The sequence below is a fragment of the Crinia signifera genome, chromosome 8, assembly GCF_055691185.1.
Source record: "Crinia signifera chromosome 8, ASM5569118v1, whole genome shotgun sequence".
Classification (NCBI taxonomy): Eukaryota; Metazoa; Chordata; class Amphibia; order Anura; family Myobatrachidae; genus Crinia; species Crinia signifera.
Window position 1 is genome coordinate 144,216,858 of NC_139224.1, and position 27,257 is coordinate 144,244,114.

At 44.5% G+C, this 27,257-nt stretch overlaps 1 protein-coding gene across 1 annotated transcript; it reads left to right on the forward strand.

Annotated features, from left to right (window-relative positions):
* Nucleotides 1-245: 245 nt before the first annotated feature.
* Nucleotides 246-27,145, forward strand: TTC22 (tetratricopeptide repeat domain 22). The gene is made up of 7 exons (XM_083158094.1): nt 246-1,062; nt 9,182-9,237; nt 13,584-13,699; nt 19,356-19,474; nt 21,261-21,422; nt 23,581-23,733; nt 25,669-27,145. Exons 1-7 carry the CDS (start codon nt 349-351, stop codon nt 26,203-26,205), a joined length of 1,857 nt encoding a protein of 618 aa, XP_083014220.1. The 5' UTR covers nt 246-348; the 3' UTR covers nt 26,206-27,145.
* Nucleotides 27,146-27,257: the final 112 nt, after the last annotated feature.

Below are 27,257 nucleotides of genomic sequence, written 5' to 3' on the forward strand. Positions count from 1 at the left end.
CCCAAGACCTCAGTGCTTTCAGGCAGCATGCTAACCATTGCACCATTCTGCTGACTGGTAACATCTTACTTAGCCAATTCCATTTGCCACTGTCACTGACTGTGACTTAATTCCTCATTGAACACATTTGAATTTTTATATTCAAAACTACTGACCATAGAGATTAGCATGTCCTTGTCTGCAGTCTGTACACAAGCTGCAACAATAAAACCATCCACTGACATCCCTGGGGTATAAACTGATGATGTCAGCTTTATGTCTTTAATTACTATATTAATATAATATAATAATCAAGCTATGTGCTACAAAGGAAGAACACAATAGTAATAAGAATTGCAACATCCACACATGAACACTTGGGTGAGGAGGTACAGTAATTCTTTACAGCCAACCGTCCCTCCCAGCCCGAGCTCCTCCCAGGCTACAGGTTACTCAAACCTGATATACAGGTACAAACAGAGAGCAGGAAAGACAAGAGAATCTATTATTCTCCCAGCCATGGATGAGGAACCTGGAGTGGACATTGAAACTCTCATAGATGAGTTTGAATATATCCCTGGCCATTTCCACTTGGAAATGAATCTGAACTTTGAGTCCTGCACCCCTGCGCAGTTTAGGAGGAGAGACATTAAACTCAAGCAAGATGCACTTCAGTCCCAGCTGGAGTTTGACTCTGATCTCCAGCACTCGGAAATCTGGAATCTGCTGGGTGTCTTTTCTTTCTACCTGGACGAGGTGAACGGTGCCAGGGAGATCTTTGAAAACATCACCAAGCAGGATCCCAATAATTTAAATGCCTGGGCTAACTTGGCCTATGTGTATGACAGTCTGAACATGGAGGAAGAGGCTTCGCAGTGCACAGATAAGATATCTCATCTCATGAGTCTGGAGGCCGAGGGTGCGGACAGTAAGGAGCCAAGGCTGGGGGCCGCACGCTGCCTGGCAGAGCAGGGGTACGCTTACGCATTTGATGTGGGACTGCTGAATGAAGATGACAATATGGAGAAACTGATCACTGGCATTAATTTGTACGATAAGGCCCTGGGATACGGAAAACATAAGGTCAGTATAAAAACTTGGTATGTAGATTATACGCACATGTACATGCTGCACACCTGTTATTACAGTACACCTGTACACACATGTGGGTGAGCTGTAGAGACTATGATGTGTCAGGCAGTGATTAGTAGTTATCAGTGAACTGTGTGCAGGAGAACTGCAAGTAACTGGGCAATTGGCATTTTTTTCCCAATCATCACATTACATGGGCAGAACCAATAGTCATGAGAAGAATGCAAATCAGTTGGAAGTAGTGATATCAATGAGTGTGGCTCATGCCTCAGTGACTAGTTCTTAGTGCAGTCACTCAGTGTCTGTAATCAGATGGTGGAGAGGTCTTATTGGTAAGTGACCCATGCTGTGATGCGGTGGAGTCACATGACTATATCCTGGCCACACAAGTGCCAGCTCTGAGCTCATGCTCTCATGTGCTCAGCCAATCATTTTTGCACTTTGGCATAGATGCGCATTTTTAGACGCATTTCAAGTTATGTGATAAAGGCTGAGGTAGAAGCGCTGTAGTAATTGTATATATAGGCAGTTTTCATTTGGTGACGCTTTATTGGAAGTCTAGCTTTTCACTCCTTCAATAAACAAGCTCAAGTCTTACACAAACTTCATTCTTTGAGAAACATATTTAGGGCGTTGGTTACTACAGATAAGCATTTTCGCTGCTTAATAGTTCAGTATTTACTTTATCCTTTCCAGGTCCTGGGGAATAAAATCTCCCCTCCCAACAACATTACTTCGTACATGGACTCCCCCTATCAGTGGAGGGTGAACTAAGAAATGGCATGCCACACAGAGTACAATGGAGTGTTTCAGTTAGCAATTGGGCACACACAGTATTGTGAGTGAGGGCCCTTAGCTAGATCACTGTCTTAAGCTGGATACACAACTAGAGCGATGGCGTTCCGTTCGGACATTGGATTGAATTACCCGGGAACGTAATGTTCACTGTTTCTCCGTTCATTAGCATGCATGGTGTCGCTAGCAGTATCACTTGGTTTGCTGTGCAATACATCAAGGGCCGTATACAGATCTGATCGCAGTACAAATTTGGGTACTTGTGTACTTTCACGGCTCCCATCGCATGCTATCGCATGCCATATGTAGTGGCATGCGATCACATGCGATCTGATGCGATGCGATGTCATTTTTCACAGAAATTATGGACATGAGTTGACATCATGTAAAATGCACCCCAAATGTCATTTTTCACACTGTACCACCCCCACTATCAACGCCAATCCGAAGCGTGGCGAGCGCAGCGAGCCCGCGAGGGGCAGCGGTACGCGTCCTACGACCTTTTCATACCCCCACTATCCACGTCGGCGTGGAGTTGAGAATAGAATAGTGTGGCGAGCTCAGCGAGCCACCGAGCCCGAAGCGTGGCGAGCGGACGCGGATACCTTCACAGGTATCCGTGTCCCCTTGCGGGCTTCACAGGCATCCGTGTCCCCTCGCGGGGATCGCTGCGCTCGCCACGCTTCGGGCTCGGTGGCTCGCTGCGCTCGCCACACTTTCTATTCTCAACTCCACGCCGACGTGGACAGTGGGGGTATGAAAAGGTCGTAGGACGCATACCGCCGCCCCTCGCGGGCTCGCTCCGCTCGCCACGCTTCGGGTTGGCGTTGATAGTGGGGGTGATACAGTGTGAAAAATGACATTTGGGGTGCATTTTACATGATTTCAACTCATGTCCATAATTTCTGTGAAAAATGACATTGCATCAGATCGCATGCGATGCGATGCGATTTTTCCCCGTACGATGCACATCGTGGGAGCCGTGAAAGTACACAAGTACCCAAATTTGTTCTCAAAGTGGGCAAAACCATATGCACTGCAGGTGGGGCAGATGTAACAGGTATAGAGAGAGTTAGATTTGTGTAAGTTATTTTGTTTCTGTGCAGGGTAAATACTGGCTGAATTATATTTATACTGCAATTTAGATTTCAGTTTTAACACGCCCCACCCAAATTTAACTATCTCTGCCCCACCTGCAGTGCACATGGTTTTGCCCATTTTGAGAACAAATTTGTACTGAAATCAGATCTGAATAAGGGCCCAAATCTAGGGTCGCCGCATGCGGCCGAAGGAGCACGTATATTGCCGGTACACACTGAGTGATATAGGTGATATGCCGGTCTGCTCCTTCTTACAGACACAGTGAAATCACTTTACCCCAATTTTGTCAACTCCACCTAGATATCCACCAATTCAAATGGTTTTATGGAGGGAGTTGGTGTCTGCAGAAGACGAGGAGAGGAGATTATAAATCGCTTATTGTCCTTCTTGGCTTGTCAGTGCAGAAGCTTTTCTTATCAGGAGAGCCTAGTCTCTTGCTCCTGAGGGGGCCTGGCTGTTTTGGTCAATGCCAGAAGTGGTTTCTTGTAGTTCGAGGTACCAAAGCCCATGGAAAACAAGGCCTGGGGTGCTTCAAAGTGCATGGTGGGGGCCAGAGGCTGGAACCTGCCCTAGTAGCTAAGTAGGCACAAAAGCACCCACTGCAATTCTGTGTATTTCTGTGTCCCAGCCCTGAGGCTGGACAAGAAACCTTTTTATTCCAGCCAGCCATAAGGTTGTGTCTTGCAGGCACAATTCATTTATGACATAAGGGGCCTTATAGCACTGGAGGATGGGGAAAAATGTGGCACTTCTCTTTGAGGAGATGGTCCATGGAATCAAGACCCCAACACAGTAGGAGCACTGCATTTGGTGACTGATGCTTGGATTGGATGTGGTATGATTCACCCAGAGCCGGCCCTAGCCTAAATGATGCCCTAGGCAAGATTTTGGCTGGTGCCCCCTAGCACCGCCACTAGTTCCGCCTCTGACACTGCTCCCCTTTCCCAGCACCATCAACCCTCATCATAGCAGTCATCATTTTGGTGCTCCTACCTGCAATATTTTAAATAGAAACAGTGCACACATTTGGTGCGCAGCCCAAATAGGGGTGCGTTCTTGCTGGGAAGGGGCATGGCCACACAATTTTACCCCAAATTCAAATTATGCCACACAGTAGTGCAACTTTATTCACATTATATCATGTGAGAGTGTCCCTTATTCATGTTACATCACATTGTAGTACCACTTTACCTTATATACATTACTCATCAAATTATACCCTTAGAAAAAAATCCTGAGAAAATATTGTATTTTAACCACCTCCATGGCCACACTGCAACCCAGCACAAAGCAGTGTGTGCTGGGCAGAGGAGAAGAGCTGCAGCTGCTGCTGTCACTTAAGGGGAGGGGGCCCAGGGCCCCCACTGGGCCCTCCCATCAGGCTTTGGCCTGGGTAATTTGTACCCCCTACCCCTTTCTCTCGGCACCCCTGATAATACCACACAGTAATGCCCCTTACACATGACACACATTATTTATGTCCTTATAACCGTAATGCCCCTTACACATTATGCCAACCTTTATTAATGCCCTTCATACACATGACACACATAATGCCCCTTACACATATGTTTCACATTATTAATGCCCTTATACACATGACACACAAAATGCCCATTACACATGTCGCACATTATTAATGCCCTTATACACATGACACACATAATGCTTGTTACACATATGTCGCACATTATTAATGCATTTATACATGACACACATAATGCCCCTTACACATATGCCGAACACTATTGCACAACCAACCCTCCCGCAGACAGCACTCGCACAGTCGCTAACACTGTGACCTCTGCCTCTGCTTGGATTCAGATGTTTCCTCATACATCTTGTCTCAATAGGCCATGCAGCTCCTGGCCCTTCTGCTAACGTTGGGTGCCTTTTTTGCTGAAAATTCGTCTTATTTGCATTGTTATGACCAGCACACACAAGGAGCTTCCGATGATTAAAATGATATGCGGCACGCCTATATTTTGTGTGCGACTGTGGCTGTACCTGCATACGGAATGCTATGTTACAGTGATTTCCATGTACACTATTTCATATGCAGATACAGCCTCACTCACACAGAATATAGGCATGCTGCATATCATTTTAATCAGCAGAAGCTGCTGATGCCCCTAGGAATTCCAAATGCCCTAGGCAATTGCCTAGTGTGCCTATGCCTAAGGCCGGCCCTGGATTCACCGACAGTCGGGATCCCGACAGTCATTATCCCGACGTCGGGATCCCGACTGCCTGGTCTCAGACAGCGTGGCCAGCGCAACAAATCCCCTTGCGGGCTCGCTGTGCTCGCCACCTATTCTATTCTCCCTCTATGGGGGTCGTGGACCCCCACGAGGGAAAATAGCCGACGGCCGTCGGGAACCCGTCCGTCGGTGTTTTAACAGTCGGAATCCCGATGTCGGGTTAATGACTGTCGGGATCCTGTCCGGCACCCGCTTGGATCTCCAGCTACAAAACAATGAAGGCAATCCTAACAAAGTATGGTGTGTGCTTAGTCTGGAGCATTGCATCTCTCTCTCTCTCTCTTTCTCTCTATCTGTCTATTTATCTATATATCTCTATGTTAAGGCCCCCATACACTATGCGATTTTCAGCCGATTTCATCCGTTTTCGTCCCTTTGGGCCGATAAATCGGGTGAAATCGGCCCAAAATCGCATGTGTTTGACATCTGATCTGATCTGATGCGCGGTCCCGCGCGCATCGGATTGGATCACGGCGTCGGACCTGCAGAACATAAGATATATCGGAATCTGAGCCATCATGGGTGCTTTTTAGCACCCACGATGTCCAGATCCGATATATCTTTATATACAGCCCCCCTGTCTTACTAGCAGCGCCCCCCCCCCCCCCGCATTGACGGCTCCCGGCGGAGGTAGTGCAGGCGTGGACCGCAGGCGTTGCAGAGCAGAGACCGTCAGCGCGGCGGGAGAATAGGAAGAAATACTATTCAAAAGACCGGGCGGACGCTCAGCCAATCAGTCTTTAAGACGTAGCAGAGGGAATGCAGATAATAGGAAATTATAAAAAAATAAAAATGTAATTTAACATTAAGTGGCCCATTTACAGTTTATTGAGGTTTAGGCTGGATAAATAGAATTTCTTTTTGCCGCTATTCCGGCAATAAGAAATGAATTAACGCCAAGAGGCATCGTAAATTTTATTCAGGGACAGGCGCTCTGATAGGAGCCCTTAACCGAAATGTTTAAACTAAAATGATCACATCCGGCATCACTTTACTTTCTGCTTCAGAGCTAATGCACATACAGTAGGTGGTCATTAAACAACAGTGATTGTTACCAGGGAGGGATCCAGACAATCTCTCTCCTGGTAAGATGTGCTATATGTAGCCCATAGATTTCAATAACTAACGACATCACTGCTGCGATCAGAAGTTGGAAAGCGCAGTGAATACTTACATTTTAAGGGTTTCCCAATATTTATGATGACTTAGCACAATGTGTGTATAATAAATATGCCCCAAAAACATAACTGTACCACGTGAGTGACTTAATGTAGACGATGAAGAGACAGGACCCGCTCATAGCTCACGCCATGGCTGAGACTGTGCATGGAAGGTAATGAGACTTTGCAGGGTATATTTTCAGCTGAACCCGATTGGATATGGGGGAAGTCAGTGGGTGCCATGAGGGAAGGAGGTAGGTGGACAAAGGGGAACATGGGAAGAGGCAGATTTTCCACTATGCAACTTAGGCATCTGCCTAGGGCCCAAAAGGTCCGAAGGGGCCCCATAAAGGTATCCTAGCCATCCAAAATATTCATTGATCTACTACCACATGATGTCATGACAACACATAGACCAGCCCACACTCCCAAAGTTTCTTTGATGTTCTTTGATAGGATAAATCCTCTGTATGTGACACAGGTATTGGTCCTACTTCCAGAAGACCTAGAACCTGATTCAGATTTGTATGCAATGCCGATGTTCACGCAGCTGACCAAACTGGTTTCCTGCGTAGGGCCCCATGGGGTCTTAATCTGTCTCTAAAGTTAGAGGGAAGATTCGAGGAACAAATGAAGTGTTGACAGTTAGCAGCTGATTGGGTGGTACTGTATCACTGTTTGGGGAGAGTGATAAACAACCAGCCATTCAGCTCCTACCTGTCATTTTTTCAAACCCATTCTGTAACATGGCAGTTAGGGGCTGATTTTTTTTTTTATCACTCTCCTGTTGAAGTTTGCTACATCTGGCCCTTAATCACTCTCCACATTATGACTTGGTAAGGCTTTGGCCCTGTGTGAGAGGGGGAGGGGCAGAGCACTGTAGGAAAATGCAGTGAGGGCATATTTACTTAGCTGATGAATGCAGCGGTGGCATTAGGGAGCGTAGTCCACTCAGCACATTGTGCAAGAGAGTTAACAAAATCAAACAAAATGGAGGAATATTGAACCCCTGGTAGTCGGCCCTTTTATTTCTGTTTATCGTCGTCTGATATTTATTTTTGATTTAAGAAAATATCTCTTATATAAGTACCTGTCAGACGCCTGTCATTGCCAGTGTGTTCAGAAGGTTAAATAAAGGAGTGTCCTTAGGCAAATAACCCTGTAAGCCAGCTTGTGCGTTATACTGTGCTACACAGGTCCGCATGGAACATGAGCAAAAAGTTTTATTTGTTTATTTCTTAAATAGATTTTTGTTGACGTGTGTTATGGAAACACGGTACAGACATGGGAGCAGCGTTTACCCAATCCTCTGTTTGCAGAGATAACATCGCAGGCAGAGGAACCTGATCGCTGGGCTCCGAAGATTTGAATCAGGACCTAGGTCAGAGGTGGATTTAGACCTCATGGGGCCCTATGCTTGGTTTGGTCCCCCCTCCCTCAAACAATCCATAGCATCATATTTTTTTGCTGATTGCAGATGGCATCGATAAAGTACCTTGGCATGTGCACAGTCTACCGATTAATGCACAGTTGCGTGAACATCGGCATTGCATACAAACCTGAATCAACCTCTAGGTCTTTTAGAAGTGATCCTAATATGTGTCACATTTTTGAAGTAATCTGACTGCCCACATACATTGTTCTGTGCATAAATAGAGGAAACCAATTTGTGTGTCTAAACATTTTTTTATCCAATCAAAGAACAGCAAAGGGACTTTGGGATTTCAGGCAGGTCCCTGTGGTGTCATAATGTCACGCGGTAGTCGTACATTGCTCCTCTGGGAATGTTTTGGATGGCCAGGGTATCTGCATAGGGTCCCTTGGGACCTGATGTGCCTTAGGCAGGCACCTAGGTTGCCTTGTGGAAAATCCATCTTTGGTCTAGGTTAATAGGTCTGGGCATAACCCAGGACCTACTCTGCTGTGCCATAAAAACAGGCTGTTCGAGGCCAGAGCTGACTTCACACACCCTCCCTGAAAACGCCTTGGCATGCGTGCATTTTCCCTGACATTCCCAGAAAATGTGATCCACCTGAGAACATCGGACCATCAGAAAAGATGCTGTATTTTTCTTCATGCGCACTATGATCCATTTGCATGCGCAGTCGATTGATAATCGTCCGTTTTGCAAAATCGCAGGGCTGCGATCAGGTCTGAATTACCCCCAATGTGCTGTATTCCATACCAACCAAGGAGCTATCTGTTTTCAGCAGTTGATGGTAGTCGTTTAGGTGATGACATCACTGCTCATTGCGCTACATCTGTTTATAAGCCCCATGTGCACAAGTTACAGACTAAAATGAATGCGGTTGTTGTGTTTTTAGTATATAAATTGAAATTTTGGGTACTTGTTTCCTAGCATGGCCCCACCGATTTTGATTGTGAGCATCGCGTCGGAAAAAATACACATATTTTACACATATTCAATGTTAAATGGGCCATATTGGCCCATTTAACATTGTCACCTATGTGAAATCGGGTTGATCACATCGCGGGCCATTATAATGGCCCGCAACGGACGCGATCAACCTGATTTTCACTTTAACATTGTTCCCTATGGGGAAATCGTGTTGATCGCGTCGGTCGCATCGCGACCCCTTATTAGAGGCCGCGATGGACGCGATCTTCACTTTTACCGGCAATTGAGCCAGTTAAAGACAGAAAATCGGGTCCATCGCATGCCTTAAGTACCTTAACTTAAGGCATGCGATGTACCACGACGGGCGCCGTGCTAGGAAACAAGTACCAAATTTTGTCTTTACAATGTTTACAATGTTACAATGTTTTTTATAGATCTCAGTGGAAGAGAAAAGAAGCTGGTTTTTCACCATGGCGTCTCTCTGTATGAGGTATGTCATTCCCAACTTTACACTCTCCTACGTTACTAAGGGCCTTATTCTAGTTCACTATTTCTGACAAAATCCTTCTTAGATGGAGAAAACCATGTGCACTGCAGGGGGGCAGATGTAACATGTGCAGAGAGAATTAGATTTGGGTGAGATATTTTGTTTCTGTGCAGGGTAAATACTGACTGCTTTATTTTTACACTGCAATATAGATCTCACTTTGAAGTAAAACCCCACCCAATTCTAATTCTCTGCACAAGTAACATCTGCCCCACCTGCAGTGCACATGTTTTTGTCCATCTAAGAAGGATTTTGTCAGAAAGCGTGAACTAGAATAAGGCCCTAAAACACTCGACATTAATTTTTTGAGCCGACATGCGTCGACGGGCAGTATTTCATACCCTACCATCCACTACGGCGTGGTGGGAGAATACAATAGTGTGACGTGAAAAAGTAATGTCGACCTTTTCACTTTTGACCTTTTGTCGATAAAACTCATATCAATCTTCCCATTGTCGACTTAATGCTTGTGTCGACCTTAGCCATGATGACCTTCAGTGGTCAACCCAATGTATGTCGACCTTCATTGAGTCAACTCTATGACCCATACCCTCCTACTCTACTAAAATATTGCTATGATACCTTCCCTAATAGAGGCCCTTATTCTGATTGATGCGGATATTCCCGAATTCTTACGGTGCGGTCCGCACGCCACGCTGTGCTGCCGCGTGCGGCCATCGTCCGTAGAAACGCCCACGTGTCCTCCGCATTCGGACGGACTCACTCTTTAAGAACAGGGCGTGTTTACGGACGACATACAAACCATGCGTGTGCGGGGGAAACACTCAGATTCTGCACGGTATTACAGAGTATGCACGGGAATACCGCATCCGAACGGATGGCAAGCGGTCCGTCCGCACGGAAGCGGTGTATTTACGCAAAACTACCCACTATTATGTCTATTCTGCAATACATCACATGACCCACTTATTCAATTACCTATCCTCATAAAAAAATGTTTATTTGGAATTGGAATCAATTATATGCCAATATATCCTTACAACCATGCCTAACACATGCATTGCACACATTAACCCTTACAGCAATTGAAGCAGCAATGGTTTCAATTAAAGCACTGACAAGCGTCCTATTAGTGAGTAATGAGTAAAGGAGTCGATTGTATTGGGTTCAGGTGTTAATGCTTGTAGTCATTAGGCGTTCCGTTCGCCTACCGCAAGACCGAGTGGTTTCCGCAAAGCAATACTTGACTTATGGACACCGCACATTTCTATCGGTTTTGTTCGCGTGCATTCGGAGTGCTATCCGAATGCACGCCCCCCAACATAAGTGTACTCCCCCGTGTCCGCCCATGTTTCCTCCCAGTTTTGCCCACTTTGAAACTACGCCCATGTGTCATTCCGCATGACGCCCATAATACGCCCATATTTCCAGACTGATTGCGGTGCACAGTTTTGTACGGGATTTGGCCGAACAGGTACGGAGTCAATGCGTGGCACATGCGCGTTGCGTTCTCCACGCATGCGCAGACGCCGTAAAGACGCTATCCGAAAGTATGCGGAAAAGTACGCATCAATCAGAATAAGGGCCAGAGAGAGAACGAGGATGATTGAGTTAATATAGTATCTTTATTTTGTGTGTTTCCTGGTGTTTGGAAAAGTGGGATAAATTAGGCCATGACATGCCCCTGGTCATACTAAGAAAATCAGAACGGTTTGCAAACAAACTCATGGTATTGATTCTTAGGCCATCAGATGACATGCTGCAATTCACAATGCTAGACAACTGGACATTTAGGGAGACTCCCTAAAATAATAGCAATCTCTCTGACTCCCTGCAAAGTCTAATAATCTCCCTGATTTACCTGATTGTGTAAAGGGCTCTACACATATAGCTAAAGGGCTCTACACATACAGTATAGCTAAAGGGCTCTACACATATAGCTAAAGGGCTCTACACATACAGTATAGCTAAAGGGCTCTACACATATAGCTAAAGGGCTCTACACATACAGTATAGCTAAAGGGCTCTCCACATATAGCTAAAGGGCTCTCCACATATAGCTAAAGGGCTCTCCACATATAGCTAAAGGGCTCTACACATATAGCTAAAGGGCTCTCCACATATAGCTAAAGGGCTCTACACATATAGCTAAAGGGCTCTACACATACAGTATAGCTAAAGGGCTCTACACATATAGCTAAAGGGCTCTACACATATAGCTAAAGGGCTCTACACATATAGCTAAAGGGCTCTACACATACAGTATAGCTAAAGGGCTCTACACATACAGTATAGCTAAAGGGCTCTACATATATAGCTAAAGGGCTCTACACATACAGTATAGCTAAAGGGCTCTACACATACAGTATAGCTAAAGGGCTCTACATATATAGCTAAAGGGCTCTACACATATAGCTAAAGGGCTCTACACATACAGTATAGCTAAAGGGCTCTACACATACAGTATAGCTAAAGGGCTCTACATATATAGCTAAAGGGCTCTACACATACAGTATAGCTAAAGGGCTCTACACATACAGTATAGCTAAAGGGCTCTACACATACAGTATAGCTAAAGGGCTCTACATATATAGCTAAAGGGCTCTACACATACAGTATAGCTAAAGGGCTCTACACATACAGTATAGCTAAAGGGCTCTACATATATAGCTAAAGGGCTCTACACATACAGTATAGCTAAAGGGCTCTACACATACAGTATAGCTAAAGGGCTCTACACATACAGTATAGCTAAAGGGCTCTACACATACAGTATAGCTAAAGGGCTCTACACATATAGCTACCCTGCTGACCATTCTGAGCTATGATAGATCGCTCAGTTGTGTGCTCTGCGATCTGTCAGGGCCAGTGTTCTCCGGTGAGAACACTGGCCCTGAGCCTGGCAGCGATTAATTAGATTTATCCAGAGTGCTATTGCTATGCCCCTACACAGTGTCCAAAAAAACGCAGGCATGCCCAGGCATTTTTAGAGAGGGTGTGTGACGTCAGCTCCGGCCTCAATCAGTTTGTCTCTGCCGCACAGTTGTGTAAGGATCAGAGTTATGCTGGGTACACACCAAAACGATTTGGATTGTATGCAAATCGTATGCAAATCGCATGTAAATCGTGAGATCCGATTTGCATATTATTTGCATACGATTTGCATGGGATTTGCATACGATCCCAATCTGATCCCATCTGTATTCAGATGAATGGATCTTATACAGATCCTACCTGCAGCAGGTAGGATCGGAATCGGATCCAACCAAACGATTTTGACCCAAACTGCATCCAATCGGTCTGAATTGGATCCAGATTGATGGGATTGTGCCCAAATCGTTCAAAGGTGAGTGAGCTGCGAATGGATTAATAGCTGTCCGGCGATCAGCAAACCATTCCCAAACTGGTGGGATTTTCACTCTGTCTGGGTGGTGACTATCTGACCACAGGCCTCTGCAAATTCGGAGCAGTAATGCTAACCATTACACCATCCGCACTGCCTGTTATACAAGGGTGTTTTTACCCAGAAGGGAGCGAGTATGGACAACTCCACCATGTACATAGAAACCGAAACCACTTCTCCAACAAATATCCCAGAGTTTTTATTTAGCCGGAAGGTAAATAAAAAGGTTACAGATATAAAACAGCTTTTAGGTATAATGTCTAATACGAACCCAGAGAGACTATTAATGCCACATTTCCCCTAATATCCTCCCAGTCCTCATTGTCCAGGTTAGACTCCCCGGGTAGTTCGGTCTGGTCTCTCAATTATCAACCCTTTGGCTGGAGACATAGAGCCGTATTCAATGCGGCCAGCGAGGAGGTTAAACGTCGGGGATCTCCAAAAACAAGCAATCCTCGCCGTTTAACACCCCCGCGCCGGCTACTCACCCTATTTTATGTTCCGGGGGAATCTTTGTGCGGCTAATGCAGGGAGCCTGCTGCTTTTAGCCGCGAGTCTCGCTGTTTTAGTGGCCACACACGCGGTTTCGCCCTTGCTACAAAAAACCTAGCGAGGGGGAAACGGCGTGTGCAGGGGGTCAGTTGAATACTGACCCTGCGAGCTGTGACAGCGAGCAGGAAGCAATGCACGCTGTCACAGCTCGCAAAAAATCATTGAATGCACCCCATAGTGATGCATTTCATACCTCTAGATTTAGAAAAACATCTGATCTAAATATAACAGGGCTATCGCTGCCTATTGCCAACATGATCCCAAATACAACAATGGTTATTCCTGGTTTGCCCTGGCATGATGTCATTATGTAGCATGGGTTACATATAACACAATCATACAACAAGAGAAAATTAACTCCGTTTTATTGCAGGTTAGATGAAATATTAATGAAAAAAGAAGGCGTTGAGAAAAACCGGCTGCTATTTTTTAACAAAACGTTGATGCTCCTCCGTGAAACTGTGAAATCCTCCACCAGTCATTACAGAGGTGTGTTCTCTTTGTATTACAATACACGGTGTGTCTGTTATTGCAGTGACTCGTGTTAGCTTACATATACTTTGTTACGTTGCATTATGTTCTTTGAGGTTGTTCGATACTTAATGGCAATGTGCTTGTTATCATTGTGTTGTTATTTCTTTTTGTAAATAGCTTATAAAATAGTTATACACAACCGGCGGTGTCCCACATTGCTTGTGTTATCTGCATGTATGCCAGGTATAGGAAACATGGTCATTGAGCAATGAGGCAGACTAGATGGGCCAGGGGCAGACGAGATGGGCCAAGTGGTTCTTATCTGCCGTCAAATTCTATGTTAACCCCTTTAGAATGAAAGAGTTGTGTCCTTCCTTTAGTATTTAACAAACAACAGCAAACTTAGTTTACCGGTGTTTGTCGCTATGGTGCTTATTCTGGTCCGTTCACAGCGGCTGCTCCCTATATCTCTATATTGAGAGCAATATGGTCCCCATTGGCAACATCAGGGTGCCAGCGCTGCCTTTCTGCCTCAGAGGAGACTTCCAACAAACATTGCCAAGTCCCTGCTGGGTGAATGCATCATGCACATGCTCAGTCTGCCTATCAGGCATACGCATGGTAAAGAAGCCCGCCGCGGGCAGCTTTAGATTAGTGGATGACCATCAACATTGATGGTAGCCATTAATGACGATATTGCAAATGACCATCAATGGTAGCATACTATGTGATGTATGACCATCGATGGTTTTAAATATTGATGGCCATCCCTTTTATTTGAGAGCGCTGCTGAGGAGAGGAACATCACTGGACCATGCTGGAGAGGTAGGTAATGTTAAATATCAAGAAAATATAGAAAGTGTGGGGTGCGCAATTAGCAGCAGCCGGTACTAGGGATTGTCAGTCCCTAATATTTATGGCAAGCAAAGAAAAATGGTTTGTACCGGCGCTGGCTGAAACATACACTTGAGACGGTATATTGTTATAAATTTTACTAGTTAAATCACAATATTTTACAAATAAATAAGGTACTTGTTTCCTAGCACGGCCACAACGATCATAATCGCGGTCATCGGGGGTAAAATCGGGGCCATCGCGGGCATCGCATGCGCAAAAAAATCGGGTGCGATGGGCCAGACGCGATGCCCGCGATTTCCCCATAGAGAACAATGTTAAATGCCTCAATTTACCCGCGATGACCACGATTTCCCATAGGAAACAATGTGAAATGGCTCAATTTACCCAAATTATCATAGGAACAATGGTAAATGGGCCAAAAACACCCCTGAACATTGAAATGTCCCCCCAAAAGTAGTTTACGCCACCACGTGATCAACGTGAACCCGAAGCGTGGCGAGCGGCGGCGGTACGCGTCCTCCGACCTTTTCATACCCCTACTATCCACTAGGGCGTGGAGTTGAGAATAGAATAGTGTGGCGAGCGCAGCGAGCCCCGCGAGGGGACGCGGATACCTGTGAAGCCCGCGAAGGGACGCGTTTACCTGTGAAGGTATCCGCGTGCGCTCGCCACGCTTCGGGCTCGGTGGCTCGCTGCGCTCGCCACACTATTCTATTCTCACTCCACGCCCTAGTGGATAGTGGGGGTATGAAAAGGTCGGAGGACGCGTACCGCCGCCCCTCGCGGACTCGCTGCGCTCGCCACGCTTCGGGTTCACGTTCATCGCGGGGTGGCGTGAACTACTTTTGGGGGGACATTTCACTGGTCAGGGGTTTTTTTTGGCCTTTCTGGCCCATTTACCATTCTTCCCTATGATGATTTGGGTAAATTGACCCATTTAACATTGTTTCCTATGGGAAATCGGGGTCATCGCGGGTAAATTGAGGCATTTAACATTGTTCCCTATGGGGAAATCGCGGCCATCGCGGGTGGACCATTTAAGCATTTTTAGGCGCACACGACGCGACCGACCCGATTTTTCACTGTTTTTAATGGAAAAATCGGGGGCATCGCGTCGCAGGCCACTAAAATTACCCCCGATGGCCAAGATTTGTGGCCGTGCTAGGAAACAAGTACCATAAATAAAAAGATATGCATTATAATAACATTTTAAAAAGATGACTAATTTGTAGGGCTCAGTCTCTTCATACAAATTGGTGGTATATAAGGAATGAGAAAGTTATAACCAGCTGAATAAAGTAAGATATATTACCATCCTTGTAGATATAATTTGTATTCCAAGGGTTAATTTTGACCAATTGTTCCCAGTGCTCTGAATTTCAATGAGCTCAGGATTCCCTTATGGCTCACCTAGGTATCCAATTCAGGGATTATACTGAATCCCACAGCCGCTGCTTGATTCCTGGATCCAAATATGTGGTGTGCTGGTAGCAGGGATGGTTGGTGTAGGTCTCTTTCTCATTCCTTATATACCACCAATTTGTATGAAGAGACTGAGCCCTACAAATTAGTCATCTTTTTACAATTTTATTATAAATGTATATCTTTTTATTTATTTGTAAAATATTGTGATTTAACTAGTAAAATTTATAACAATGGGGGTTATTCTAGTTCACTCTTTCTGACAAAATCCGGTACTTATGTAATATCTGGGCTCACGTTTTTCTTATGAGACCGCCTCCCCTCGCCACGCTTCGGGCACGGTGGCTCGCTGCGCTCGCCACACTATATAAGATCAACTCCATGCGTAATTGGATAGTAGGGGTATGAAAAAATGGGGTGCATTTAACATGGGAGCCCAGATAATACATAAGTACCCAAAATCCTTCTTAGATGGACAAAACCATGTGCACTGCAGGGCGGGGGCAGATGTTACTTGTGCAGAGAGAGTTAGATTTGGGTGGGGTTTTACTTCAAAGTGAGATCTATATGGCAGTGTAAAAATAAAGCAGCCAGTATTTACCCTGCAAAGAAACAAAATAACTCACCAAATCTAATTCTCTCTTCACATTTAAATCTGCCCCCCTGCAGTGCACATGGTTTTGTCCATCTAAGAAGGATTTTGTCAGAAAGAGTGAATCAGAATAAGGCCCAATATACCGTCTCAAGTGTATGTTTCAGCCAGCGCCAGTACAAACCAATGTTAAATATCAACAGCATATTCTGACGTATCACTGCGAAATATGCCGCTGGTAATAAGCACCATTATTAAATGGAGCCCATATTCATTACGTATTCTATGGAACTACACAGATAACATTGTTAATGCTTTTGAAAAAGGAGGTGTTGTCTATAGCAAATAATGAGTCAACCTATCATTTTATGTACTAATAAACTAATTAATCATCGATGGCTGCTGATCGCCAGGTCCAATCCATGTATTGGAGATCAGGGCATCGCGCAGCCTGATGTATGGGCACTTTTACCCTCATTGGAAGGTTTGGGAATTCACAAATCTGACCACTGACACCACAGGGGATTTGATTCCTCAAAGGTTGGACCACTGCTCTCTCCCCACACTGAGAAACAAAATTTCCCCAGGCTTTCCTACTTTTATGGAGTGGGACGTACTGTAAAGGGAAAATGCATCCAAAAGCCTCTTTTTGGAATTTAGCTGCATTTCTCATATGTATTAAGACCGATGATGCCAAGATGCAGAAGATCCGGCCACTCTGTTAGTGCAGAGGACAACAAGAAAAAGGAGTCACCCACAACATTCGATAGAGTGGGCAAGTATGATCTCCCCTCACTAGTTGATGTAAAGCCCCGTACACATGGGGCTATTTCTGCCAATATCGCCAGGAATATGGATGCTGAGTGACCATATACCCGTGTATACGGGACAATGGTCGCTAGGAGCGCGCTCCCGCGATCAGCCCAGTACTGGTCGCTGCACCTCTGACCAGCGGCTTTCTCCTGCAGTGTCTCCATTTTCATCAGTGACCATGGCTGGTCGCTGATGAAAACAGGACACTCAGCGATTTGGTTGCTGAGGATATTAAGTCAAAATCGCTCAGTGACCAAATTGCTCCATGTGTACAGAGCTTACGACTTAGGAGCCCATTTACTACAGGATAGCATATGCCCAGGTTTGCATTGCAATGAGTGATCCTTTCGTCAAGATGTATCTTCCTGCAAGTGCAGGGGCCCCGAAAGGAGCCCGTCTATGTGAGCTGCTCAGCTGGGTGCCGGGGGAGGGTCTGCGCATGTGCATTTAGCGCTGACCCCCGCCTGACCTCACTGCCTTGTCGGCATTGTGGTCTATAGTCCATAGGCTAAGTTGGGCTACCGCCATCTCAGAATGGCGGTAGCTGCAAGACCCGGTGCGATGTTGCCCGATATTGGGACATCAGGCAACATCGCATCCCCCATAGGAACCTACGGGTGATAACGCTGCAAACGGGTCAGGAGGGATCGCAACAGGGATTGGGGATTCCTGCTGTGGTCCCTCCTAGATACATTCCCCCCTACATACATTCGAGAGGTACTTAACATTTGTGGCTAACCCCCAAAAACAAGTGTTTTCAGGGAATTAGCCACAAATATTCAATGTTAAATGGGCCCCTTCGAAAAAGCTAAACGAGGCAGTATTTGGGAAACAAATGTAACCATTTAAAATAAATACATATAAATGAAGCGTAAACTCTGCAATGATGTTTCACTCTTTCCAACGTGGATATTTCCAGGTAGATCCACCACGTGTAAAGCTAAGTGCAGAGTGATTTCCTATGTGTATGTCACATGACCAGGACACAGGTGTGAAATGCGTTAGTGGGCTAAGTAGGCCGTAGTGTAGATTTGATTGTTTTGTGGTTTGCAAATAACCCAGAGCTGAGAATCTAAGTCCTTGCTCTTTAGGAAAGAGAATCCGTGTTTACTCAGCAAGGAATTACATCTCACAGATGACTGGTGCAGGTAAATTAAAGGGATTAACACACTGACTGCACAGAACTCTGTCAACCTGCTTTACAACTTTCTCACACTTACAGGGAAAGTCTTCTCTGTTGTTAATGCTTTATTACTGTATGTCCTCCACTCCCTCAACTAGACATTTTCCTGACATCACTGTGGGGAGAATTGTACAGTTGCTGAGAGCCATACGGACAGATGACTGTGGAGATTTGGGTGGGGTGTGTTCAAACTGAAATCTAAATTGCAGCGTCAAAATAAAGAGGTCTCATTTATGGGCTACATACAAAAGCAGCCCGTATTTATACTGCACAGAAAACTATAACCTACCCAAATGTAAATCTCTCTGCACCTGTCACATCAGCCCCACCTGCAAACCAGTGCTCGATTGCTTGATAATTTGCTTTATTTACAAACAGGAATCCATCCCATTGTGCTGATAAACGTAGAATTAAATGTAAAAAATAAAATTCCTCATTGGAGAGAGATAAAGTCTATATAAATTACCAACCAATCAGCTCCTGTCATTTTACAGGCTGTGGGCCAGATTCTCTAAGCTTCAAAAGTGATAAAATGGAGAGTGATAAACAGCCAGCCAATCAGCTCCTGTCTGACATTTTTCAAACACAGTCTGTGACATGGCAGGTAGGAGCTGATTGGCTGGCTGTTTATCACTCTCCATTTTATCACTTTTGAAGCTTAGAGAATCTGGCCCTATATTTGAAAAATGACAGGAGCTGATTGGTACTTTCTCTCCAAGCTTTATACCGTCTCCCCCGACGAGAAAAAAAAATACTTTAATAATACATTAGTTGTTACTCACACAAATTGATGTATCTTTCAGCTTTGTCCTGGTGTTACCTTGGAATGATGCTGGAGAAACTAAATACATTTTCTACCACACCGATGGGAATCCACGACTATGGATTTTCAGGAACAGACCCACTGGACTGCTTTGGCAAGGTTTGGGCAATGTGGTTACATCCCGTGTATGAAATGTTAATATCATTATTAGATTGCGTGCGGTATGGATTGGCCATGCACATGTACAGCCTCTGCAGTAACAGTCTATACAGAGCAGAGGTAGCAGCATTGTAGGGGGTCAGACAGGGAAGCTGCTGCTACTGCTTCCGTAGCTGTAGGACGATAAAGAGGTAAAACCAAAACTCAATGGCTGTTTCTAGTACACAGTGACACAGGTCCTCATTCCAAATGTGAAATAACGCGCTGAGCCAAGAAATGTGCACTTTAATATGACATATGACAAATGACACAAGAAACCAGCTATACGAGTTTAGATGTGGCTAAAAGAATTCCAGTAATGAATCAGAAGTAGGAATCTTACAACAACAACTATTTTTTAAGCATATTTGTTGCCTACACACTAACGGGGACCACTTTGGTGTCAATGGTGGGTAGAGAACTAATGAGCGTTTACAAATACTGCAGCGGTTGCCAACCCTGGAATCACGGCACCCTAGAGTATCAGCATTTTTTTCATGACACTCCCTAGGATTAAAGTTTTTATGAATAGATTTGGAGCTCCGTATTAGGCGGGGTGTTCTAGACTTGTCCCGTAGGGTATAGGTCATTGGCAATGAGTTCCAGAATTTTACTGCCCTAATGGTGAAGAATCCTCTTAATTCAGTACAGAATTTATTTTCCTCGAGCCTCAGTACATGGCCGCGTGTCCTAAGTATAGGCCTGTTAGTGACCAATCATCTCCCAGTTCCATATGGTTCCCAATCCTGTGTTTGAACATACTAATCATATCACCTCTCAACCTCCGTTTCTCCGGTGAAAACATATTCAGCCTGGGTAACCTATCTTTGTATTCTAGTGATTTGAGACCTTTTACTGGCTTAGTCGCCCTTCTCTCTACCTGTTCCAATTCAGTTATGTCCTTTTTAAGGTGCGGTGCCCAGAACTGAACACAGTATTCCAAGTGTGGTCTCACCAATGCCTTGTAATGAGGCACTATCACATTGGCATCCCTTGAATCCATTCCCCTTTTAATGCATGCCAGTGTCCGGTTTGCTTTTGCGGCTGCACTTGAGCAGTGTGCTGCACTATTACCCAATTATTCATCTATGATGACCCCAAGTCCTTCTCTACAGCAGAATTCCCTATAACTTCATTTAGCCTATAAGTAGCTTGTTCATTTATGTTCCCATGATGAATTACTTTACATTTTTCAATGTTAAACTACATTTGCCACCTTTCCGCCTACCTTTCCAGTTTATTTAAGTCACTTTGTAGTGTTTCCACATCCTCTCCTGAGTTTTTCACTTTTATTTGTCCCAAATGTCAGCACACTATTCTACTCTCTCTCCACGTCCTAGTGGATGGTGGGGCATGAAATACCGCCTGTCAGCACATGTCGGCTGACAAAAAAAAAAAAAAAGAAGTGAATACCCCATGCCGACCTTTTGACTGTCAACCTAATACTTGTGTCGACCTTCCAACCATTTCACCCGATTTTATGTGTCGACCTAAACAATGTCAATGCAATACATGCCGACCTTATATGTGTTGACCTAAAGACTGTATACCGTCCCATGTGGGTAATTTTTGGACCAAAAAAGGGCTTTAATTATAACCCTATAATGACCATAGCCAGATTTGTTGACAATGAATGAGCACAAGTAATTGGATACCCCCCCCGGTTTGAATGTATATACAGTATATAAAGCTAGTACTGTGCAGATGGCTGTGTGAATGATATGTGTCTCTCCTTTGTGACAAACAGGCTTTAGAAATAGGAAAAGGTGACCCCCTGCTACTGAACCGTTTGGCAAAAATATTTCATTTCCTGGGGAAGCAAGAGATGGCCATCGGCATCTGCAACATGGCGCTCGATGTTCTGCAAGACCCAAAACTGAACTGGCAGGCTTACTGCACACGCTCCCAGGTAACTCCAGATCCCCGTATCGTTACGCTGGCCATACACTAGAACAACCTGCATACAACCTGATCGTATGCTGGTCGTTAAGCCCTGCACACACACATCGATTTGCTTTAGATTTGATGTTAGATTCGATTTTCCATTAGATCTTGCATTAGATCTTTCCATTCGATTTGGTATTAGATCTGTACTTTTGCATTAGATATCGAATATGATATACATTCATGGTACATTGTACACATTCGATTTACTAGATCGAATGCAATATTTGCTTGGCTGCACAGTAGATTTTTCTGTTCGATTTTGTGAAAACGGGAGCGCGCATTGAATTGAATGTAGATCGAAAGTGACACAAAAACCATTGGATTTCGTTTAGGATTCGATTCGATTTTGCTTATAGAAGCAAAATCGAATTGAAGATCGTAAAAAAAAAAAAAAATCGCTGCATGTGTACAGGGCTTTAGAATGATCCACATTACAATATATAGGTTACTAGAATTCAGGCTTCCGTCTTTATTGCAGTGCTGATTTCCAAATGTCTCATTATCCCCATAGTTTATTTGTAAGATGCCAGACTCTGCAGCTCTGCTATGCAGGCCAGATCCATATGCTAGCGACAATCCGGAGAAAGAGGATAGTGCTGCTCCTTATCTCTCTGGGGGGAATTCAAGCATTGTGCAAGCTGAAGGCCACTAGATGGTGCAATTCAAGTGTTGTTCTGTTCAGGTGCACAAGCCGCCGGCACGGACAATACTGTCATGTTGTTCTATCACTTTGACGGGCTGGTAATTTGAAGGCGGTAAAGGAATTCAGGACTACAGATTATAGAAGACGCAGAGGGAGTAGTATCAGGAATGCTGCACACATTTGCCTGTCATCTATTTGTTCTAAAAATGTTCTGTTATCCTGTGGCCATACATATGATTGAATGGGAAACCCGGTGTCAAATGCACAAGGGAACAAGTCAGCTATAATAGCATTTCTATGTGATAAAGAAAATAGGTTCTCTTTAACTAGAATATATAGTTACAACAGAATTAAATACATCCATTGTCTGATTATCAAACTGTACTGCCACAGTCCTTACAGTAAGCAAAAAAAAAGATTAAAGGATTCTTGCTTTATTTGGGGGGGGAGGGGGGGGATTTTCGGATTTAACTTCTATTCAATATGAACCACTATCAGACTAGGCTGTCATTTACATATATTCCCTGATTTCCAAGGCAAAATCATTCAGCCGCGAGTCAACCCTCTAATCAACACAAAGTAATAAATAATGTTCTAAAAGAGAATGTAATTCATCCATTTGTCAACATAAAAAAAAAAAAAAAAGTGTAATGGCATTAGGGTCATTGCTTATAGCCATAGTATGGGGGGTGGTGGTGGTGGTGGTGGTGGTGGTGGTGGTGGTGGTGGGGAATTTAATTGATCATGGGAAATTACCATACAAAAAACGGGCATATACCAAGATTTATTGCTAGGTGGTGTTATTGAGCAATTCAATTGCGAAACGTTTTCATGCAAAAAACACATAGAACACGGCAGTAAAAATACATCCTCTATTACCAGTGGTCGGGAATTGAATTAGCCCCCCTGGGATCAATTAGCCTCTGAAATTTACCATGGCAAATTGAAATCCCCTCTATATTTAATCTGAAGTAACCAACCAACCACACAAGTAACAAATAGTTTATTGGAGGCCACCTGTGTACAGATTACGGGGAAGGGGATTCAATTTTGTTTTTCCCGATCTCTCGTCTAAAGTAATGGGATATTGGGGGATAATATTTCTTTATGACGCTAATTGCACCCTACAGTGCCGAGTTTAGCCGTGTAAAACAGCTAAACTTTACTAAAGTTCTGGGTGCGACATGAAAAATGCTGTTTGGGTGCCGAGATTTCAGCTCACCACCTCCAGGGACTACAAGCCGAAATTCTGATGCCGACAGCCATTCATGCCTGAACGGAGCAACAATTTCTCCATCCGGTGCCCAACAAGGACAGCTGCCGGCAAAAACAACTGCATTACCCCCCTATTTGTCACATGATTACAGCAACTATCTCTGTGATGTCACTCTAATTTCCAAGCTAGGACTTTTATATCTATACACAGGGAAATTTTACAAAAGTATTTCACTATGTTCCCATTATTTTTTTTTTTTAGATTTTCATCGGTATGTACATACGAGACCTGGAACGGGCAAAGATGGGGCTAGGAGGTCTGCCGGACAGAGATCACCTTGCCAACGCCAAATCCAACCTAGACAATGTCATAGACGTGCACCCCTGCCTGAGGACATACCTGGATATGGGACAAGTAAGTATTACGGACTATGGGCCTGATTCAGAGTTGATCGCATTTGTACAAATTTGCAAGCCTTTCTATTATCGAATGACTATGCATGGGTCACAGTACGCATGCACAATGCCAAACAGGGACATAAAACACAGATTCATTTATTTGCAATCTTGTCACTACTTAATCTGCCGTTTTTTGGGTGTACCAAAAAAATAAACACAGCTGTGCTGTGCCCGCGTTGGCATTCTAAGAGAGGGTGTGTGACATCAGTGCCTGCCTTGATCAGCCTGTCTCTGTCACAGGGCTGTGGGTCAGACTTACGCACAAATCGTTCGATGGTGAGAATCGATTTGCACATGGCAGACGATCGGCAATCCATTCCTAAACCATTCGTAGATTTGCACATGGCGGGATTTCATCTATATGGGTAGCGGCTATCTGATCAGGCCCTATGTATGCTACATACATGCACCCGTACTGCACTGCGCTCTGCTCTAAGCCCTATATTATTCAGAATCGTATGAATAAACTAAGGGCAAGATACATTTTGTACCGGTGACTATGTTTAATCCAATAATGTGGTAACCTGAAGATCTATTATGGACAAATAACATTGCATGAATTACTATCATTGGGGCAGATATATTAAGCCTGGCGAAGAGATAAACTGGAGATAAAGTGGAAGGAGATAACGCATCAGCCAATCAACTCCCAACTGTCATATTTCAAACACAGCTGATTGGCCGGTGCGTTATCTCCTTCCACTTTATCTCCAGTTTATCTCTTCGCCAGGCTTAATACATCTGCCTCATTGAGCCTGATTCAGAGGTGGACACTATGGACCTAATTCTGGTCCGTTTGCAGTCAGCGTTTGTTTGCACGGGGACCAATGTTTTGCATATTTCTGCGCATGTGTATACGCCGGATGCGTGTGGCCACTGCAAACAGTCTGTTCGCAGGGTGTACACACCCAAGATTGTGGCCGGGGGGGGTGGCGGCGGAAAGTCATTCACATGGGAACGTTGGAAGTTCCCATGGTATTTTGTCCGTGAGGTGGGCACCAGGGTGGGCAGCTGACACCACCGGATGTCAGCTGCCCTCCCACTTCCTTCCGAATGTCCACGCACATCTAAGGTTACCTAAAAGTAACCTTAGGTGTGCGTGGGCCTTCGACATAATTCAATGATTCGCAGCCTTGCAAATCAACCAGAATAAACCCCTATATCAAAGTATGCAATTATTTCTTCAAAACAAGTATAGCTGGAACCGCAGTATGCATTGTCCAGTAATCGTGCTGCAGCACCGTCATAGTGCCCTGGGCGCCACATCATGGAATGACTATGGCCATTTCAGGGCAGGGTGGGGAATGAGATGGGGAGCGGTTTCATAAAACAGGCCCAATTTGTAGCTGTAACGTACCCAGTGTCTATGTCTAATTCAGATTTACTGGCCTCTGCAGTGAAGTTCTGATGGCGATCCAATGCTGCAGATCACAGGCACTGCATACAAAGATGCATCGGCTGTGTGGTTACCGTCCTCTTCTGAATCAGGTCCATTGTTCATTTCTGGCCAATATTTCGGCCAGGTAGAATATTGCCCATCAGTATTGTGGAGATTCAACTTTGTTTGTCGAATCTGCATTGTCGAAAATGGACGCTGGGTTTGTCCTATCAGTGTCGAATACATGCCGGTATTTTGCCTGTCTGCCAATGCTTGTCAAGGTATTTCGACAGTTGGTATTTTGAATTGAGCTGATTGTCTTGGGGTTTTTTTTTTATCTCTCTTGACTTTATCACTCTCCAAGGCCTAGTACATCTCTTCCACTGTGCCTATAAGCAGTGCTCCTTCATGATATTGTATGTTACTATAACACCAGACCAGTTTTATCATGAAGCTTAGATGATGTGCTAATGATCCACCTCTACTAACAATATGATAATCTATTTATTCCAGGTCTACTATTACATGGGTGTGGATTCTGTCCAGGAGTTGCTTCTAACTGACGAAGATGCCCTGAATAATGCCTTAGTGTGCATTGCCAAAGCCATGGAGTTTGACCCTGGCGATGCCCTCCCTGAACTTCAGCTACTGAAAGGAAAATGCCTGAGGGCTAAGGGCGAGGAACTGAACGCTATTGAGTGCTTGAAACGGGCTGTTCAGCTGGACAACAAAGGTTCGCTAGGCACAGAGACCTTCAGGTGCATCATGGAAGTACTACTCAGCCTACACAACCAGAACAAAATGGATACGGAGACTCTTATTCAGGAAGTGGAATTCTGGGTAAAGGATGCTCTGGAAAAATTTGGTTCTGAAAGTGTCAGCCTGGGGCTGCAGATCGTGTGCAGAAACAACACCGCTGATATCGTCAACCTTTCTAAAGCCATGATTGCAGCCGGGAAAATGGACTTGGTGAAGCTTTTATTTCAGTCTATGAATGTCAACGGCCGGAGAGCGGGACTGAAATCGAGCAGCCGGTCATCTTCCTTCTAATCAAAAACAGTACAGGAGAATCCTGAGTTTTTGCTGGTGTGGAGATCTGAGGTGATAAGCTGGAGAACAATCAGCTATTATGGAGAACAGCCTTTCATTTCCCATGTTATTGTATATCTACTACCAAGGAAAGACATGGAATGGCTCAGGCGGTGTAGCTATATTACAGATGGCAGGCTGTGGCTTGCCTATACCCACTGTCATTTATTTTAGAACCTCCTAAAGATCTATTTTATTCTCAATCATAAGTTTGATGGTAATAACATTTAAGGACTATGTGGCAGTGGGCCAGAACCCATTACAAAAAAAGCCATAGAAAATAAGTAGGTTCTCGCTGATGGCAGCCGCTGAAAAAGCCACTATGGATGAAATCTGCCCACTGGGTCACAGTTGGATATCCTTGCTCTAGAGAACACTCCCGCACTGACCCCTTCCTTGTCTCTTACAATGGGATATTATAAGTATTTTTATGTTTGTGTGTCGTGCCAAAGCCAAAGGAGAAAGTAGCAATTTTGTTCCAGTTTGCTCACAATTAATGTGCCATTACATACCACATATCAGCTCTGTGGCTCTTGAGAGTAGATAAATTGGATTTGATCTCAGTCCTCAAGAAAATGGCTGATTCCAATTTATGCAAGTGACATGTCACGTATCAGTTCTAAAAATGAATTGGAACGACTATCTGCTGCTTTGAAATGTTTAGGTCATAGGACTTTCACCTAAATTCTCACATCGAGGAAACCATTAAAATGTCAGCGGTGTCGGGCAGCTGGTCCAGTTGTACACTTTTGGGGGCCTGCCTCGAACGGGACACGGGTCTGATGGAGCAGAACTGGTGCTCTGACATGCATTGTTCTTGCCTTGCTTCTCCACATTGTTGTGTTTGAGTTTTGTGTTGGTTCAATTCTCTTTGCATTTAATGTTCAACCTTTTATGTAAATAAGGGAATAAAATGCTTAATGCAAGTGTCAAATGCATGTGTATCTATTAGAAGTGTTTTTTTTTTTTGTGGCTCACTATGCAACAGTTGTAACAGATACTCCTAGAGCAGT